Source organism: Haematobia irritans, chromosome 5 (genome assembly GCF_050003625.1).
Source record: "Haematobia irritans isolate KBUSLIRL chromosome 5, ASM5000362v1, whole genome shotgun sequence".
NCBI lineage: Eukaryota > Metazoa > Arthropoda > Insecta > Diptera > Muscidae > Haematobia > Haematobia irritans.
This window is the reverse complement of record NC_134401.1, coordinates 14714124-14733850: the sequence shown is the minus strand read 5'-3', so window position 1 is coordinate 14733850 and position 19727 is coordinate 14714124. Positions and strand designations below refer to the sequence as shown.

At 31.2% G+C, this 19727-nt stretch overlaps 1 protein-coding gene across 1 annotated transcript; it reads right to left on the bottom strand.

The window, feature by feature from the left end:
* Window positions 1-9753: 9753 nt before the first annotated feature.
* On the bottom strand, window positions 9754-16102 carry Cpr57A (Cuticular protein 57A). Its single transcript, XM_075310732.1, has 3 exons — window positions 15897-16102; window positions 15426-15800; window positions 9754-10091 (listed from the first exon to the last, which is right to left on the bottom strand). Exons 1-3 carry the CDS (start codon window positions 15906-15908, stop codon window positions 9903-9905), a joined length of 576 nt encoding a protein of 191 aa, XP_075166847.1. The 5' UTR covers window positions 15909-16102; the 3' UTR covers window positions 9754-9902.
* Window positions 16103-19727: the final 3625 nt, after the last annotated feature.

Genomic DNA, 19727 nt, shown 5'->3' with positions numbered 1-19727 from the left:
ATTTCCCTGGGGCAGAGTCCGGAAACTCATTATCAAGCCAAGTTTTTGCTTCCACCGTATTTTTTCCCTTCAGAAAACAGTATTTTATCAAACCACGAAATTCCTTTTTTCATTTTTTTTCGCAATAACAAAAGTTGCTTCACAAAAGACGCTCTATCTCACAAACTAATTGACTTGCAGACGTCAAATTTTGACACGAATCATTTGAAGGTTGGTACTATATTTAATACTAGCGACGTCATCTATGTGTCAGACCGGGGACTTATCAGCCAACCTGTTAATGTCTTCTTAGTTTTTAGTGCCTAAATCTCCTCGTTCACAGTTCGTAATCAAACCGTTTGTTCTGAGATGGTTGCTAAGGCATTGTAGAATATGACCACCGCAGGTCCTTAGGATCTATTTCAGGTAAGAAACTCCCCGTCTAGGCTCTAGGCTTTTATCACTGGTTATAGGAATAATTCAAGGATATTGCATTACATTACTTACTGGGAGTCTTATGCAACCCCCTTCGATTTTCATATTCTCGGAACCTAATGTCAACGAGTTCCTAAAATAAACGTTTAACTTTTGATTAACCAATTTACCCTTCTCAATGTTTCTAAGGAATTTTCCCCTGAAATTGCTCACATTGGTTGTAAGTAATAAAATGCTATTTTTCCCCCGGTGAAGGATGTTTAAGGAAATATTTGCAAGTAAATGTGTCTAAATGCGAGTATGTGTTGGCTGCTGGGAAAGGACAGATTCAAGTAACTAGGCAAGGAGCTATGAAAGATATTTGGCAGTGGGATGGAGGACTAAACTTAAGTGAAAGGAATGCAATAAATCACATTAGTTATTTGTCACGTACACATACAAACAAGGAAACAAACACTTTTTCCACCACCACACACACACACACACACTCACATGAAGCCATACACAAGTGCGCTTAGGGTTAGCAATATTTTTAACTCCTTTGACTGTTTTTCGTCTTTACGAAAAATATGGGAAAAATGCTCGATGAATTTAAACAGAATAAAGCAATAGCGACAGAGAGCAATAACCAGTATACGAACACATACGTTGCTGTTGGCAATCTAAGCAGAATGCACCCCCTTAAGGATTTTTTCCACTTGATTTCCGTTTCCTTGCTACATTTACGAAGTGGAAAACATATTAAAAACTGTTTATATGTATGATCACATTGTATATATATGGTCGTGTTGATGTGTGTATGTAGTTATTGGTATGTGATGATTGCTTCTACGAACTGGGCTACAATGTTTTCATGATTATTTTTTAATAATTTCCCAGACATCAAATCAATAACAGAATCTTACTTCCATAGTTCGGCAAAAGGCGTTCTTATCCTATATAAGTATGCTGGCACTGTGGATCGAATAATGGGCAGCAAGAAAGGAATAATGTATATATAGACACCTTTGATAATTGTCTATCGGCAGACTCCTATAACAATTGTCTATCGGCAGACTCCTATAGCAATCGGCGGACCCGTATTACAGTGAATTGACAGGGTTCTATCGATCGAATCTATCGAGATACTTCTTGGGCAGTCGTCAATCGATATACTCCTTGGACAGTCGTCAATCGATAGACTCTTTTGTCGACTCTGTTGTCAAACGATCGTCTCCTTGTGTAGTTGTCAGTGAACAGACTCCTGTGGCAGTCTTCTGCAGGGCAGACTTTCGGTTTTCGCCAATCCAGCGATTCTTTTGACAGTCGCTTATTGACAGACTCCTTCAACAATCGCCTCCTTCAACGTCTATTCACGGACTCTTTGGCCAATCCTTATCGCCAGAGTCCTTTCGTATTCGACTATCGAGAGACGCCTTTGGAAGCCTTTTATAAATAGACCTTCTTGGTAATTTTTAATCGACAGACTCCTTGGCGATTGCCTTCCGGCAGACTCATTTAGTAGTCTTCTATCAACATACCCTTTTGGATATCTTCAATGTTAGGTGTCAGTGGATAGACTTCTTAGGCAGTTGTCTATCGAGGGACTCCATGGCAATTTTGACAGTCTTCAATCGTCAGTCCCCTTTTGGCAGTCCTCAATCCACAGTCCCCTTTGGTAGTTGTCAATCGAGAGAATCTCTTCTACTGACAGACTGGAAGACAGAACTGACTTTTGGCAGTTTTCAATCCTTGGCTCCTTGGCAGTCGTTTTTTGAGTGAATCCTTCAGCCGTCGTGTATTCACAGAATCCTTTGGCATCTATCGAGAGACAATTTAAATTTCTTTTATTTATTTCTATCGATAGACTCCTATAATAATACTCTATCGACAGTTCCTTTTAACAGTCCTTTATCGACAAACTCCATTGATAAACTTCTGTCGACCATTGGCAATTGTTTATCGACAAATTTAGTGATCTATACAAAGACTCTTTTAGCTGTCGTTAATCGACAGTCTCGTTTGGCAGTTGTCAATGGACAGATTCCTTTGAAAGTCTTTTGACAGACAAACTTTTTGCCTTTCGTCAATCGAGCGACTCATTTAACAATCGTCTATTAATAGACTCCTTTGGCTGTTGCTTGTTGACTGACTTCTTTGGTGTTCGAGAGACTCCTTTGGAGGTCTTCTATCGACAGACCTCTTTCGTACTTGCCAATAGATATTCTGCTAGCAGTCATCTATCCACAGTCGTTTTTGGCAGTCTTCTATCGACAGTCTCCTTTGATAGTTGTCAATCGAGAGACCCATCTATTTAAAGACTCCTTTGGTAGTCGCTTGTTAACTTACTCCTTCAGTAATCTGAATGTTTTGGCAATCGTTTATCGAAAGACTTCTTTGGCATTCGTCTATCGAAAGACTCTTTTGTATGTATTTTATCGACAGATCTCTTTGGTAATTGTCAATCGACAGTCTCCTTTAACATTTGTCCATTAAAAGAGTCTTTTGAAAGTCACATGTTGACTTACTCCTTCAGCGGATGTTTACCGAGAGACTCCATTGGGAATCGTCTGTCGAAAGACGCCATTGGCAATCTCTACACTAAGTGAGCAGTCATCTCTTGACGGACCCATTTAATAGTCGTCTATCGACAAACTTTAGTGGCAGACGTTTATCGACAGGCTCCTTTAGTAACTGCCTATCAACAGATCGTTTAAACAATCGACAGACTCCTTTAGTAGCCGACATACCCTTTTGACAGTCTTCAATCGACAATGTCCTTTTGTAGTCGGGAGATTCCTTTAGCAATCATCCGACAGACCATCTTTTTGGTAGCCGTCAATCCAGAGGTCCCCATAACAGTCATCTATTAAAAGGCTCTTTCGACTCCTTCGGTAGTCGTCTATCAATGACTCCATTGGCAATCGTCGAAGGACGGCTTTGGCAATGTCTATCGACAGACTGAATTAGTAGTCGTCTATTAAGGACCCTTCAATCGACAGACTGCATAGGCAATCGTCTATCGACAGACTCCTTTGGCAATCGGGTATGGAAAGTCGTCTTTGGCAATATCTACCTAGAGACTCAGCAGTCGTCTATCGATAGACCCTTTTGGAAGACTTCAATCGACAGTCGCCTTTGGTAGTTATCAATCGACAGACTCCTTTCGCAGTCATCTGACAGATCGATCTTTTAGCATTCTGATCTTTTAGCTCCCTTATTAGACGTCTATTAAATTTTTTTTCGGAAGTCGCTAGTGGATTGATTCCCAGACTCGTTTAGCAGCCTCCTATCGACAGATCCTTTTAACAGTCGTCTATCGACAATCTTCATTGACAGGCGTCATTGTAAGTCTATAGTGGATTGACTCCTTTGAAAGACGCCTTTGGCAGTGTCTACCAACAGACTCAGCAGTCGTCTTTCGACGGGCACGTTTAACATTCGCGTATCGACAAACTTCATTGACAGGCGCCTATCGTCATTCTCCATTATCAGCCGCCCATCGGCAGACCGTTTTGTTAGCCGTCAACTGCAAGTCTTCTATGGGTGTCGTCTATAAACATACCTCTTTGACAGATTTCTATCAGCAGACTCCTCTAGCGATCGTTTATCGACAAACTCCTTTAGAAGTCACTCTTTTGGCATTCTATCGAAAGTCTATGGCGATGGCTACCGATAGACTAAGTTAGCAGTCGTCTATCCACAAACTTCATTGGCAGGCGTCTATCGCCAGACTCGTTTAGCAGCCGTCTATCGACAGATCCTTTTAACAGTCGTCTATCGACAATCTTCATTGACAGGCGTCATTGTAAGTCTCTAGTGGATTGACTCCTTTGAAAGACGCCTTTGGCAGTGTCTACCAACAGACTCAGCAGTCGTCTTTCGACGGGCACGTTTAACATTCGCGTATCGACAAACTTCATTGACAGGCGCCTATCGTCATTCTCCATTAGCAGCCGCCCATCGGCAGACCGTTTTGTTAGTCGTCAACCGCAAGTTTTCGTTGGATGTCGTCTATAAACATACCTCTTTGACAGATTTCTATCAGCAGACTCCTTTAGCGATCGTCTATCGACAAACTCCTTTAAAAGTCGCGACTCTTTTGGCATTCTATCTAAAGTCTTTGGCAATGTCTACCGACAGACTCATTTAGCAGTCGTCTATTCAATCGACAGTCGCCTTTGGTAGTTTTCAATCGACAGACTCCTTTATCAGTCGTCTGACAGTTCGATCTTTTGGCATTCATCAATTGATGTCTATTAAAATTGTTTTTGGAAGTCTAGTGGATTGACTCCCTCGAAAGATGCCCGTGGCAATGACTACCTCAGTTAGCAGTCGGTCCCTTTTAACAGTCGTCTATCCACAAACTTCATTGGCAGACCTCCTACCGACAGACATTCGTCTATCGACAGATCCTTTTAACATCCGTCTATAGACAAACTCCATTGACAGGCGTCTTTGGAAGTTGGCTGACTCCTTCAGTAGTCGTCTATCGACAGACTCCATTGGCAATCGTCTATCGAAAGATGCCTTTGCAGGTGTCTACCGACAGACTCAGCAGTCGTCTATCGACATATCCTTTTGGCAGTCGTCTGACCAGACCGACCTTTTGGAATTCGTCAATCGAGAAGCCCCTTTACTAGACGTCTATCAAAAAATGTTTTTGGAAGCCGCTAGTGGATTGACTCCTTCGAAAACGCCCTTGGCAATGACAACGTATAGACTCAGTTAGCTTTTAACAATTGTCCAATAAACTTCATTGGCAGGCGTCTATCGTCATTCTCCCTTAGCAGCCGCCTATCGACCGTTTTGATAGTTGTCAATCGCATGTCTTCATTGGATCTCGCCTCTCGACAGATCTTTTTGACAGATTTCTATTAGAAGACTCCTTTTGCAATCCCTTAGAAGTCGTCTATGGGAAGACTCTTTTGGCATTCGCTTACCATATTTTTTCAAACATTCAGTAGTGCTTTCTTGAGACACATCCTTGACGCGCCTTTTTCGGGAACTATTGATGCATTTCTATAGGCGCATGTGATTGAAAGGCTCCTTGGCAATCGTCTACTTATAGATTTCTGATGAAGTCAAGTATGGTTGTAGCAAGCATTCGCAACTGATTAACAACATCCTCCTTATGTATATGTTCATGGGGACACGAGGATTATCGTGATTATTTCCGTTAATCACCATAATCCTCTTTAAATAAAGCAACAGTTTAAGGGACTATATATTAACAGGCTTGCGTGGTTAAGTGAATTACTTGTTAGGAGTTGGATAAATTCCTTTAGATGGGGTTCTTTTCAAATGAATCCCCTCCTAAAATCAAGGATCTCTAATTTATACTTGCCTGAGATTATTTTTATGTGATCACAAAATTATTATTATTTTAGACCACTGTGCCGTTAGATATCACCACCTTGTTGGCAGTGTTATTCCAATCAACGAATAGGTTGCAATTTAAAAAATATTACCAGTTGCTCTTGTTGTTATTGTTGAGGCTGTTTATTATTCTAAAAAACACTGTTCGTTGCAATTGTTAGTCCCTGTTGCCTGTCGCAATTGCACATCTGCTATTAACAATTTTTTCTTTTTATTATTTTTTTTTTCACCGAACTAGATGTTCAGATGAAATGCATTTGGATCATTTTGTTGTTGCTGTTATCAGCAACATTGATGATGCATTTCGTTGTCATATGAAGGATTTTGCTAAAGCATTCTGAGAGCATTACTAAAATACCGATGTCAATAAAATGGTGACACTAATACTTGCAGATCTAGTAACGGCAGTAAGGAGCGGGTATTGAAAAGTGACAATAACGAATGATGAGTGGATTTTATTATTCACACAAATATTAAAGAAAAAGCCAAATCTGGGATCGGTTCATATGGGGGATATATCTAAAAGTGTTCCGATCTGGCCGATTTGTAATACCATCCAAACCACATTAATAATAACTGCCTGTGCCAAGTTTCAAGTCGATAACTTTTTTTCGTTCGGAAGTTAGCATGATTTTAACAGACGGACGGATGGACAGACATCCCTAGATCAACTCAGAATTTCACCACCACCCAGAATATATAAACTTTATGGGTTCTGAGACCAATATTTCGATGTGTTACAAACGGAATGACAAAGTTAATACATCCACCATATAGAGGCTATAAAATTGTGTCTTAGAAAATTTTCTATATGTGTCTTGAGACACAATTCTTTAGGAAAATGTTACTGAGACACATTTCTAAAGGAAAATGAGACTGAAACACAGACAGATTTCTACAGGAAAATCTGTCTGAGACATATTTCTAATGGAAAAGGTGTCTGAGACATATATCTACTGGAAAATGTATCTGAGACACATTTGAATAGAAAAATTTCCATAGAAAAATGTGTCTCAGAAACATTTCCTTAAAAAATGTGACTCAGACCCGTTTCTATAGAAACATGTCTGTTATAAATATGTGTTTCAGACAGATTTCTTTAAAAAAATCTCAGATACATTCCTCAGATACATTTCTATAGCAACATGTGTTTCAGACACATTTCTATAGAAAAAATTGTCTCAGACACATTTCTAAAGAAAAACGTGTCTTAGATACTTTTTGTATACGAAAATATGTTTCAAACGCGGTTACTAAAAAATTATTTGCAAAATTTTATTTTTATACAAAAGTTTGCAATTTTTTTTTTATTTCTATAGAAAATGTTTTCAATTCAATTCAAAATTTTATTTCTATAGAAAATGTGTTTCAAAACTTTATTTCTAAAGAACATTTGTTTCAAAATTTTATTTCTAAAGAAATTTTATTTCTGAAAAAAAAATGTTTCAAAGTTTTATTTCTAAGAACATTTTTTTTAAATTTTATTTCTATAGAAAATTTTATAAAATTTTACTTCTATAAAAAAATTTGTCAACGCTTTATTTCTATAAAAAATATTTATTAATTTTTTTTCTATTGAAAATTTTGTAATTTTAATTCTATAGAAAACTTTTCCAACTTTTTCCTATAGAAAATCTTGTTAAAATTTTATTTCTATAGAAAATTTTGTCAAAATTTTACACCTTTAGTAAATTTTGTCAACATATTATTTCTAAATAAAATTTTATGGAAATTTTATAATTATGGAAAATTGTGTCAAAATTTTATTTCTATAGAGATTTTTGTAAAAATTCTATTTGTCTCAGATACTTTTTGTATACGAAAATATGTCTTGAGCACGGTTACTAAAAAATTATTTGCAAAATTTAATTTTTATAAAAAATTTTGCCATAGAAAATGGTTTCAATATTTTAATTCTATAGAAATTTTTGTACAAACTTTAATTCTATAGAGAATGTTGTCAAAATTTTATTTCTAAAGAACATTTTTTAAAAATTTTATTTCTATAGAAAATGTGTTTCAAAACTTAATTTCTAAAGAAAATTTGTTTCAAAACTTTATTTCTAAAGAAAATTTGTTTCAAAATTTTATTTCTGAAAAAAATGTTTCAAAGTTTTATTTCTAAGAACATTTCTTCAAAATTTTATTTCTATAGAAAATTTGACAAAATTTTACTTCTATAAAAAAAATTTGTCAACGTTTTATTTCTATAAAAAATATTTATCAATTTTTTTTTCTATTGAAAATTTTGTAATTTTAATTCTATAGAAAACTTTTCCAACTTTTTCCTATAGAAAATCTTGTTAAAATTTTATTTCTATAGAAAATTTTGTCAAAATTTTATTTCTTTAGTAAATTTTGTCAACATATTATTTCTAAATAAAATTTTATCGAAATTTTATAATTATAGAAAATTGTGTCAAAATTTTATTTCTATAGAGATTTTTGTAAAAATTCTATTTGTCTCAGATACTTTTTGTATACGAAAATATGTCTCAAGCACGGTTACTAAAAAATTATTTGCAAAATTTTATTTTTATAGAAAATTTTGCACATTTTTTTTTATTTCTATAGAAAATGTTTTCAAAATTTTAATTCTATAGAAAATTTTGTACAAACTTTAATTCTATAGAGAATGTTGTCAAAATTTTATTTCTAAAGAACATTTTTTAAAAATTTTATTTCTAAAGAAAATTTGTTACAAAATTTTATTTCTATAGAAAATTTGTTTCAAAACTTTATTTCTAAAGAAAATTTGTTACAAAATTTTATTTCTAAAGGAAATTTGTTTCAAAATTTAATTTCTGAAAAAATTGTTTCAAAGTTTTATTTCTAAGAACATTTTTTCAAAATTTTATTTCTATAGAAAATTTGACAAAATTCTATTTCTATAAAAAAAATTTGTCCACGTTTTATTTCTATAAAAAATATTTATCAATTTTTTTTTTATTGAAAATTTTGTAATTTTATTTCTATAGAAAATTTTGTCAACATATTATTTCTAAATAAAATTTTATCGAAATTTTATTATTATAGAAAATTGTGTCAAAATATTATTTCAATAGAGATTTTTGTAAAACTTTTATTTCTATAAAGAATTTTCTATAGCAAATTTTTATATTATTCTATAAATTTTGTGAAAATTTTATTGCTTTAGAAAATATTGTCAACAGTTTATTTATATAGACAATTTTATACAATTTTATTTATATTGAGAATTTTGTCAACATTTTATTTCTATTTATGAAATACCTCTTAGTTGGAGGAATATAATTTGCAAAATCTACCAAAACATCTAGAATTCTACCAATCTACCAAACAGTAGGTTAGGTTAGGTTAGGTTAGGTGGCAGCCCGATGTATCAGGCTCACTTAGACTATTCAGTCCATTGTGATACCACATTGGTGAACTTCTCTCTTATCACTGAGTGCTGCCCGATTCCATGTTAAGCTCAATGACAAGGGACCTCCTTTTTATAGCCGAGTCCGAACGGCGTTCCATATTGCAGTGAAACCACTTAGAGAAGCTTTGAAACCCTCAGAAATGTCACCAGCATTACTCAGGTGGGATAATCCACCGCTGAAAAACTTTTTGGTGTTCGGTCGAAGCAGGAATCGAACCCACGACCTTGTGTATGCAAGGCGGGCATGCTAACCATTGCACCACGATGGCTCCCTACCAAACAGTAAAAATTCTAAAATTTTTGGTAGAATTCTACCAACTGTGGCAATCGTGGACTCAGGCCCATCTCTATAGAAAGTTCGGTCTCAGAGACATATCTATTGGAAAATGTGTCTGGGACACACTTTTATTGGAAAATGCTTCTGAGACACACTTCTGTTAGTGGAACATGTGTCAGAGACCCATCTCTATAGAAAAATGTGCTCAGAGAAAAAGAAGAGTTATGAGAATCGTTAGTTGAAAATTAATTCGATAGTTTTGAAAGTAAAATAACCCTTACTTATATTACATAAAATCATATTTTCATTTATAAATATTTTACTACTTGTTGAGTAAGTATTTGGTTTATTTTTCCCCTCGATCTATTGACTTTATACATAAAAAAAATTCATAACAACAAGAAAAATTTATGGGCAAAAGTGATGGCCAAAATTACAAACACATTTCATTTAATAACGCTCTGGGTGATATTGACCATCTTCTTCATCACCATGACCTTGGGCAGCCAATTGTAAACGTTCGGCCTCTTGTTGGGCGCCAATGGCGGCATGTTCGGCAGCAATACGTTCAAAAGCACTCAAATGTTTGTTAGTGGCACGAACTACAGCTTCACTTTGATTGGGACCGGTGAGTGGAACCTGTGCAAGTAAAAAAACAAATCATAGTAATTTTTATACAATACTCCAATGGCTATGGCAATGAAAGCTTTGACCGAAAGCTTTAAGGTGTGTGGCTAGCAAAGAGAAAAAAAAAACAGAGGTTTGTCGTGATTTATGCATTAAAAACATAACTGTTGGTGCAGTTGAGTTGTTGTGTTTTTATATTTTTTTCCAACAAATGTCATCTACCCGGAATTCAATAAATGTGTTTGGTTAGTAGAGATGCCAAATGAGAAAAAAAATATATCCCAATAGCGGGATTTTTTCATAAGCATTTAAACGGCATTTTAAAGTCGACTTCGAATGTTGATTTTCGACTTTTGCATGTATATAGCAAAAGTAGCTCAAATCGCCTAAATATCTCGGCAGAAATAAGGGAAATTTCGCTTTCATTCCAATGAATGCAGCATGATTCTATGTTTATATGAATGATTTTCTTCTTATTGCTAACTCCGATCGGTGTGGTAAATTAGGGTAATGCTCCCTTTTGATATCAACTTTTGTATATTTCACAACGTAGCTTTTTTGCAGAGGTCCTTTTCATTCCAAGATATACAAATATGAGGTACTCTAAATGATAATCACTTACTTTGAACGAAATTCTTCTACGCCATGCCACTGATAGTGAAATTTTATCACATCAAAGAGTAGCTATGGTTATGTTAGGTATAGTGGCAGCCACAGTTGCCATTTGAGCCAAAAATATTCTACCAAAATTTGAAGAAAACTTTACAAAAAACAAAAAAAAAGATCTTATTTTCATTTTTTATAAAATTTTTTGGTTCATAGTGAACAAAAATGTTTCTTCATAAGAAATGATGAAATGACTTTATAGAAGTCGAAGTTTTATTTTTATAGAAAATTTTGTGAATGTTTCATTTCTATATATTTTTTTTATAGGAAATTTCATTAAAATTTTATTTTTGTCAGAAAAAATTCTTTTTTCAAAAAAATTTTCCCGAGAAAATGTTGTCAAAATTTTAGTTCTATAAAAAATGTTGTCAAAATTTTATTTCTACAGAAAATTTTGTCAAAATTTTATTTCTATAGAAAATTTTGTCAAAATTTAATTTCTCTAGAAAATTTTATTTCCATAGACAATTTTGACAAAATTTTATTTCACTAGAAAATTTTGTCACAATTTTATTTCTATGAAAAATTTGTCAAAACTTTATTTCTATGAAAATTTTGTCAAAATTTTATTTCTACAGAAAATTTTGTCAATATCTTATTTCTATAGAATATTTTGCCAAAATTTTACTTCTATAGAAAAATTTTTCAAAATTTTATTCCTATAGAAAATTATGTCAAAATTTTATTTCTATAGAAAATTTTACTAAATTTTATTTCTATAGAAAATTTTACTAAATTTTATTTCTATAGAAAATTTTGTCAAAATTTTATTTCTATAGTAAATTTTGTAAAAACTTTATTTCTATATAAAATTTTGCCAAAACTTAATTTCTATAGAAAATTTTGTCAAAATTTTATTTCTATAAAAATTTTTGTCGAAATTTTATTCCCATAGAAAAATTGTCGAAATTTATTACTGTTGAAACATTTGTCAAAATTTTATTTCTAGGAAAAATTTTGTCAAAATGTTATCTCTATAGAAAATTTTATTTCTATAAAAAATTTTGTCGTAATTTTATTTCTATAGAAAAAATTGCCAAAATTTTATTTCTATATAAAAATTTGTCAAAATTTTATTCCTATTGAAAATTTTGTCATAATTTTATTTATATAGAAATTTTTGTCAAAATTTTATTTCTATAGAAAATTTTGTCAAAATTTTATTTCTATAGAAAATTTTACTAAATTTTATTTCTATAGAAAATTTTGTCAAAATTTTATTCTTAAAGAAAATTTTGTCAAAATTGTATTTTTATAGAAAATTTTGTCAAAATTGTATTTGTATAGAAAATTTTGTCAAAATTTTATTTCTATAGAAAATTTTGCCAAAATTTTATTTCTATAGAAAATTTTGTAAAAACTATTTTCTATAGAAAATTTTGTCAAAATTTTATTCTTATAGAAAATTTTGTCAAAATTTTATTTCGATAGAAAATTTTGTCAAAATTTTATTCTTATAGAAAATTTTGTTGAAATTTTATTTCTATAGAAAAATTTGTCAAAATTTTATTTCTATGAAAAATTTGTCAAAACATTATTTCTATAGAAAATTTTGCCAAAACTTTATTTCTATAGAAAATTTTGTCGAAATTTTATTTCTATAGAAACATTTGTCGAAATTTTATTTCTATATAAAAATTTGTCAAAATTTTATTTCTATGAAAAATTTGTCAAAATTTTATTTCTATGAAAAATTTGTCATAACATTATTTCTATAGAAAATTTTGCCAAAACTTTATTTCTATAGACAATTTTGCCAAAATTTTATTTCTATAGAAAAATTTGTCGAAATTTTATTTCTATAGAAACATTTGTCGAAATTTTATTTCTATAAAAAATTATGTCGAAATTTTTTTTCTATAGAAAAATTTGGCGAAATTTTATTTCTATGTAAAAAATTGTCAAAATTTTATTTCTATGAAAATTTGCCAAAACATTATTTCTATAGAAAATTTTGTCAAAATTTTATTTCTATAGAAAATTTTACTAAATTTTATTTCTATAGAAAATTTTGTCAAAATTTTATTCTTATAGAAAATTTTGTCAAAATTGTTTTTTTGTTTTATAGAAAATTTTGTCAAAATTTTATTTCTATAGAAAATGTTGCCAAAATTTTATTTCTATAGAAAAATTTTTCGAAATTTTATTTGTTTAGAAAATTATGTCAACATTTTATTTCTATAGAAAATTTTGTCAAAATTTTATTTCTATAGAAAATTTTGTCAAAATTTTATTTTTATAGAAAATTATGTCAAAATTTTATTTCTATAGAAAATTTTGTCAAAATTTTATTTCTATAGAAAATTTTATTTCTATATAAAAATTTGTCAACATTTTATTTCTATGAAAAATTTGTCAAAACATCATTTCTATAGAAAATTTTGCCAAAACTTTATTTCTATAAAAAATTTTGTCAAAATTTTATTTCTATAGAAAATTTTGTAAAAACTTTATTTCTATAGAAAAATTTGAAAAAATTTTATTTCTATAAAAAATTTTGTCGAGATTTTATTTCTGTAGAAAAATTTTTCGAAATTTTATTTCTATATAAAAATTTGTCAAAATTTTATTTCTATGAAAAATTTGTCAAAACATTATTTCTATAGAAAATTTTGTCAAAATTTTATTTCTATAGAAAAATTTGTCGAAATTTTATTTCTATATAAAAATTTGTCAAAATTTTATTTCTATGAACAATTTGTCAAAACATTATTTCTATAGAAAATTTTGCCAACAATTTATTTCTATAGAAAATTTTGTCAAAACTTTATTTCTATGGAAAATTTTGTCGAAATTTTATTTCTATAGAAAAAATTGACAAAATTTTATTTGTAGAAAAAACTTTGTCGAAATTTTATTTCTATAGAAAAATTTGTCGAAATTTTATTTCTATATAAAAATTTGTCAAAATTTTATTTCTATGAAAAATTTGTCAAAACCTTATTTCTATAGAAAATGTTGTAAAAACTTTCTTTCTAAAGAAAAATTTGACAAATTTTTATTTCTATAAAAAATTTTGTCGAAATTTTATTTCATTTGTTTTGTTTTGTTATTGTTGGTTTTGTTCTTTAAGCATTGTTGTTGTTTTTTATTTCAGCTTAAAACCATACATTGACTAAACTACAAGAGTAGCTTAACCAACAGAGGAAAAGAATGTTTGTCAAATTTATTTGGGCAAAGCCCTATAGACTGCAAGATGGTTGGATGGACGCACGTTTCGGAATTACCACATTCCTCATCAGCATCCTCTACTTGCAGCAAAACTATCAACCAATTATCAGAATAAATTCAGGCAGTTTATTAAACCCAACAAAAACCACACTTGAACCCTCCGAAAAAAGGTTTTACATTGATAGCCGGCTTATGCCGAAATAAATTCGAAACAAACATATCTCCTTTCCTCTGTTGGTTAAGCTACTCTTGTAGTTTAGTCAATGTATGGTTTTAAGCTGAAATAAAAAACAACAACAAAATTTTATTTCTATAGAAAAATTTGTCAAAATTTTAGTTCTATGAAAAATTTGTCAAAACATTATTTCTATATAAATTTTTGCCAAAACTTAATTTCTATAGAAAATTTTGCCAAAATTTTATTTCTATAAAAAATTTTGTCAACATTTTATTTCTATAGAAAATTTTGCCAAAGCTTTATTTCTATAGAAAATTTTGTCAAAATTTTATTTCTATAAAAAATTTTGTCAACAATTTATTTCTATAGAAAAATTTGTCGAAATTTTATTTCTATAGAAAAATTTGTCAAAACTTTATTTTTATAGAAAATTTTGTCAACAATTTATTTCTATAGAAAATTTTGTCCAAATGTTTTTTCTATAGAAAATGTTGTCAAACCTTTATTTCTTTAGAAAATTTTGTCAAAATTTTATTTCTTTAACAAATTTGGTCAAAATATAATTTTTTTTGGTGTTTGGTCGTTACTAGGATTGAACCCATGACCCTTTATATGCAAGGCGACCATGCCAATCATTGCACTACGGTGGCTTAGTGAGTAGTGAGGTTTTCTTTGACTGCTATCTGTCCCCATAGTTTTAAAATATCCCACTCCTAGCACAGTGTATATGCAAACTAATGCATTCCCGGAACTCTTAATCTTATCAATATACTATGGCCCTGTATTAGTTGACAGAGTTGCCAGTATTGGGGACTTCTCCCCAAAGTGGGGAAAGTTTTCGTTGGTGGGGACGAAATTTTTGAATTGGGTACTCGATGGGGAATTTCCATAAATTTGGGGAACCAATTTGGGGACATAAAATTCTATCAACACTGTTAAATGATACGAGAGAGTCAACCATATTTCTATCTGGGACTCTTTCTCTTTCCTTATTTCTGGGGAAATATCTATATATTCCCTCAAAAATCCATAGTCAATTGTCATCCCTAACTCTGCATACTTAAACTTAACTAGGCCATTGGGTATTCGGATTTACCACTTCAGTGATGGAGGGGAAATCCCCATTGGCTTTCAGAATATACATTCACACATGTAGTTGGAATGTTTATTAATTAAATTGATAATCATGTCACCTATTTAATTGAAATGGAATTCCTAAAATCAAATACTACTGCAAAATACCATAGCACCATGATGCACTTGCATCATTTCAAATCGAGAGTCATTGAAATTCACTTTGACATTTTATACGCTTCATTGGGATTACCTACCTCGGGATGATGAACTCCAGTGGCATGCTCTTGAGCAATGCGATTGTATAATTGGAAATGTTTTTGTTTGGCTGCTTTAACAGCTTCACTATCCTCCAGCTGATGGCTTAACTGTGGATGGAAACCATGCTCATCGGCTACATATTGAACGGTACGCACTTGATTCTTGGGATCGACATAGGAGAAGGCACCTCGTATGACACCAGTGCCATCGGATACTTCTGTATGTTGACGATCCACATGTCCGGGTGCACGACCTGCCTGATAGCTAAAGACATATGGGTTAGCAGGGCCCGTTGGTTGTGGTGTGGTATGATGATTAACGACATGCGACACATCTGCCAAGGCTACAGCCAGACTCATGCTCATAAAGATCTGTACCAAAGATAAGGTGGTTGAAGATTATGCGAGGAAACTCGATATTGAATACAGGGTGAATGGAGTGCATGAAATAAACTCCATAACACTTACAAAGAGTTTCATGTTGCTCTAGTGTTGTTTTGTAATTCGTTTTTTTTTTGGTGGAATAAATAGCCGAGAAATATTCACAATTTGTATGCGTTTGATTTGATGGTCTTTGAAAAACTAATTGAAATTTGTGAGCGTTTGTTGAGCTATGTATTTTTGCGTTGAACACCTTTAAGCAGCATTGCGAACGAGCTTAAATATCATCTCAGCCTGAGATTATTTCAAAATACTTGTTTAACAACAATTCGCTTGTCAATGTTTATTTTGTTATTGCCGATGTCTTTCCAAAGCTTATTAACAATCTTAGACCGTTGGTTGTTTGGTTTGGGATAGTAGGTGTTGCCAGAAAACGAGTATACAATTAATTCCCAAAATTTATATATAAAATTTACAAAATTTATTAAATAAGACATATGCTGCATATGTTATCCGAGAACATCTCAAAAGAGATTCTCCCATGTCACAAAAGGTAGATCGATTCAATCTTCATTTTACTGATCGGAAACCTAATTTTTGTAGCTCTTTGGGTTTGTGTTAATAGCCTTTTGGGTTCGTGTTAGACCACTTTGCATATATTAGCCGATAACATTTCAGGAGATAAGAGGTGCTTCTCCAATATCATTAAAGGCAGGCCGATTCCATTTTCATCTTACTAATCAGAAAGCTATTTTTAAAGCCAATTTCGAATGGCGTCGCATATACTACAAGACATCACTTGTGGAGGAATTTACCACTTCTGCCTCTTTGGGTTCACGTTTATTCGGTCTGGAGAAAGTCTTAAAAGTTTCAAACCTTGTCCGAAAGCTGGCCACCTATATAACATTAAGTTCTAGTTCGCTCACTTTGCATCCTGTCCTCAGGAGAACACAGGCCGAAGGCTAGCCATCTATACTATTTAACGCTGGCTTTAGTCCATTTTGGAATCTGCAGAAAGTGTTAAATCCGGCCGAAAGCGGAAAGCCGGTCTGCTTCACTAATTTCGTTCCCAATCTGCGAGAGAGTGTCAGAATCCTGTCGAAAGCCGGCCACCTATACCACTTTGCGTTCTCGTTTACCAATTTAGGCCTTCGTAGGCCTTCGCGTTATCCCATTTTGCCATATATTTATACCCACCATCAAAGAATTGTGATTGGGTTATAATAAGTTTGCCATTCCGATTATAATACATATGTAGATATATTTGATCAGGGCGAAATTCTAAAACGATAACGCATGACCATGTATATCTGTAATCAAATCTGTATCACGTTCACGGTTGCCACCGTTGGTAGAATTCTACCAAGTATGGTAGATTTTTTACGGTTTGATAGATTGGTAGAATTCTTGATGTTTTGGTAGATTTTTGCAAAACATTCCTCTCCAAATAAGAGGTACTTCAATTTTCTATAAAAATAAAATTTTCACAAAATTTTCTATAGAAATTAAATTTTGACATGATTTTCTATAGAAACAAAATTTAAAAAAAAAGAAAAAATTAAAAAAAAATTGATAGAAATAAAATTTCGCAAAAAAATTCTATAGAAATAAAATTTTGCAAAAATTTTCTTTAGAAATAAAATTTTGCAAAAATTTACTATAGAAATAAAATTTTGCAAACATTTTCTATAGAAATGAAATTTTGACAAAATTTTCTACAGAAATAAAATTTTGACAAAATTTTCTACAGAAATAAAATTATGACAAAATTTTCTGTGGAAAATAAATTTTGCAAAAATTTTCTATACAAATAAAATTTTGCAAAAATTTTCTTTAGAAATAAAATTTTACAAACATTTTCTATAGAAATAAACTTTTGTAAAAATTGTCTAAAATAAAATTTTGACAAAATCCCATATAAAAAAAATATTGACAAAATTTTCTATAGAAATAAAATTTTGACGAAATTGACTATAGAAATAAAATTTTGCAAAAATTTTCTATAGAAATAAAATTTTTATAAAATTTTTTATAGAGCTTAAATTTTGCAAAAATTTTCTATAGAAATAAAATTTTGAAAAACTTGTCTATAAAAATAAAATTTTGACAAAATCCCATATAAAAAAAATATTGACAAAATAAAAAATTTTGAGAAAATTTTCTATAGAAATACAATTTTGCACAAATCCCTACGGGAAATGGATCAACAACAGGAGCGGTACAAGACTAGTCCCTGGTGTGCATGGACCAGTCCTAGTTCTGGTCAAGACGTATGGAGGGGACCGGTCACTTTAACATGGGTTTGTCATTGATGGGGTAAATTTACACTTTAGGACACGCCTTGGACTCGTTCCCAAGGACACGTCCTGGGGCATTTTAGTAGTAGCAATCCATAGACAGGTCCTCATGAACCAGTCTCGGACAAACTCTTAGAAATCTGTTTCAGTTTGGTTATCCGAATCGCACCAGAAATGAAAAACTTTTGAAAAATGTTGAACAATAGGTTATTCTGGTAATTCTACTTCTACACTAAATGTGCAGATCCAATAAGATTTGTATATCAAGCGAGTATGGAAACCATTAAATTATCACTATTTAAAAACTGTGACAAACTGGATCCTGTCCTGTGATAGGTCCGTCAGTGGCAATTTGCACCAATTTCCCGGAGGGATGTTCTATAGAAATAAAAATTTGACAAAATTTTTTATATAAATAAAATTTTATATAGAAATAAAATTTTGCAAAAATTTTCTATACAAATAAAATTTTGACAAAATTGTCTATAGAAATAAAATTTTGACAAAATTTTCTATAGAAATAAAATTTTTATAAAATTTTCTATAGAGCTTAAATTTTGGCAAAATTTTTTATAGAATAATATTTTACAAAAATTTTCTATAGAAATAAAATTTTGAAAAACTTGTCTATAAAAATAAAATTTTGACAAAATCCCATATAAAAAAAAAAATATTGAGAAAATAAAAAATTTTGAGAAAATTTTCTATAGAAATACAATTTTGCACAAATCCCTATGGGAAATGGATCAACCACAGGACCGGTACAAGACTAGTCCCTAGTGTGCAGGTGTGTGTGGTCCAGTCCTAGTTCTGGTCAAGACCTATGGAGGGGACCGATCACTTTAACATGGCTTTTTCATTGATGGGGTAAATTTACACTTTAGGACACGCCTTGGACTCGTTCCCAAGGACACGTCCTGGGGCATTTTAGTAGTAGCAATCCATAGACAGGTCCTCATGAACCAGTCTCGGACAAACTCGTAGAAATCTGTTTCAGTTTGGTTATCCGAATCGCACCAGAAATGAAAAACTTTTGAAAAATGTTGAACAATAGGTTATTCTTCTAATTCTACTTCTACACAAAATGTGTAGATCCCATAAGATTTTTATATCAAGCGAGTATGGAAATCATTAAATTATCACTATTTAAAAACTGTGACAAACTGGATCCTGTCCTGTGATAGGTCCTTCAGTGGCAATTTGCACCAATTTCCCGGAGGGATGTTCTATAGAAATAAAATTTTAACAAAATTAGAAATAAAATTTTGCAAAAATTTTCTATAGAAATAAAATTTTGCAAAAATTGTCTATAGAAATAAAATTTTGAAAAAAATTGTCTATAGAAATAACATTTTGACAAAATTTTCTATAGAAATAAAACTTTGACAAAATTTTCTATAGAAATAAAATTTTGACAAAATTTCCTATAGAAATAAAATTTTGACAAAATTTTCAGTAGAAATAAAATTTTGACAAAATTTTCAGTAGAAATAAAAGTTTTCAAAAATTTTCTATAGAAATAAAATTTTGCAAAAATTTTGTATAGAAATAAAATTTTGCAAAAATTTTTTATAGAAATAAAGTTTTGACAAAATTTCTATAGAAATAAAATGTTGACAAA

Coding starts and splice junctions, on each gene's coding strand:
- Cpr57A (XM_075310732.1), bottom strand. Junction 10,092..15,425: donor CTGGAGTTCATCATCCCGAG/GTAGGTAATCCC, acceptor TTACTTGCACAG/GTTCCACTCACCGGTCCCAA.